General features: G+C 41.4%; 1 protein-coding gene across 1 annotated transcript; it reads right to left on the reverse strand.

Annotated features, from left to right (window-relative positions):
* Positions 1 to 282: 282 nt before the first annotated feature.
* SARC_15910 (hypothetical protein) lies at positions 283 to 732 on the reverse strand (the record flags this gene model as incomplete). Its single annotated transcript, XM_014289976.1, has 1 exon — positions 283 to 732. One exon carries the CDS (start codon positions 730 to 732, stop codon positions 283 to 285), a length of 450 nt encoding a protein of 149 aa, XP_014145451.1.
* Positions 733 to 1,532: the final 800 nt, after the last annotated feature.

The raw sequence follows: 1,532 nt of genomic DNA on the forward strand, positions 1-1,532 counted from the left end.
CACACACACACACACACACATATATATATATATATATATATATATATATATATGAATATTTTTAAATAAACAATCATTTCCAACTACACTCAAAACCAAACATCCGAAGAGTTTCGAAGAGAATCATGGGCAATCATATGCAATACGAGTGTTAACCATCAAACTACCAGGGTGTGGCTTATCGACAAAATCTGTTGCTAGTCGTGAGATAATATAAAAAATAGAGATAGTTTCTGAGGAGCGCGTTGGGATAGCTTGTGTTAATCATAACCTTATTTTCACTCACATATTGGCTTGTAGCTTCGGATCTCTCGGGGGAAGTTTTGGCGGGGCGTCATTCTTCTCAGCTTTAGAGTTGCTAATCGCAGAATCTGTAGGTTGAGGAACAGGCTTAGTCTCCGATGACTTGGCCGTGGTTGCAGCTTCGAGCTGCTCACTACTTGTTTGGAGATTGCTATCTTTCAACGTGCTCTGGGACGAGGTGTCGGTTTTCTCGGATTTGTGTTCACCAAGTAATTCCAAGTTAGATTGAATCTTCCGACTCACCCCCGATGATTGCTTCTTTGAAGGACAGGCATCACTCTCTGCTTTAGGCACAGAGATGACCGGCACTGACTTAGATGACTCTATAGCTGTCGATAGCGTGAGTGATGTGGGCTTGCTAAGCGCTTCAACCGCCGCCCCATTCTCTTTGTGCTTACCCTTTCGGATAAGTTTCTTAACGAAGGCCATATTATATAGCACTAATGTGTGTGTTCATCCCAAGCTTACCTCTAGTTTTTACTGTTACCGTTTGATGGTGCGATATTGTAAATCTGTCACAAAAGAACGCACATCATTATTTGTGTGTGTTCATCCCAAGCTTACCACTAGTTTCTACTGTTACTGTTTGATGGTGCGATATTGGCAATCTGACACAAAGAACACACATCACTATTCACTGGGTTGAAATTGAAATACTCCCCAGGAGTCGGAATTTGAGATTGTAGATCTAGTGACGTAATGTATTACGTAATACTGGATTGAGAACTGATGATGACATAACGATCATGACGTGATTTGCGGCTTTTGCAACAGCTCAGTTTTTGTACTTTCAATGGACACCCAGGACAAGTGCATGGTATTTTTAGGAAGTTCGATATTTATCCGCCTCATAGCATTCTTCAGCATCGGTAGTAACATCAATTATATATTGATGTGATATAGTTACAAGGTGAATATTCGCCAAGAGCAGAGAAGTTTTGAAAGTTCACTTTTTTTTTTGCGCGACCCCAAAGATGAGGTGAAAAGAAGTGTGCGGAAAGTTAAACACAGCAGAACACTCGCTTTCTGCGCTTACGTGACGCAGAAGAGGAAGGATATATGCATAGGACGTTCTACTCCCTTTTGACAGAAGCTGATCAACTGAGTAGCCTGTATAGTTTTCAGCGACAATGCCCGGGTTCTTAAAAGTATGTCTACGATTTCTTGTCGCAGGCACAATCGGGTTCGAACCTTTTCCATTATGTACAGAGCACACACACACACACACA

Source organism: Sphaeroforma arctica (genome assembly GCF_001186125.1).
Source record: "Sphaeroforma arctica JP610 unplaced genomic scaffold supercont1.6968, whole genome shotgun sequence".
In the NCBI taxonomy this organism is placed as follows: domain Eukaryota; class Ichthyosporea; order Ichthyophonida; genus Sphaeroforma; species Sphaeroforma arctica.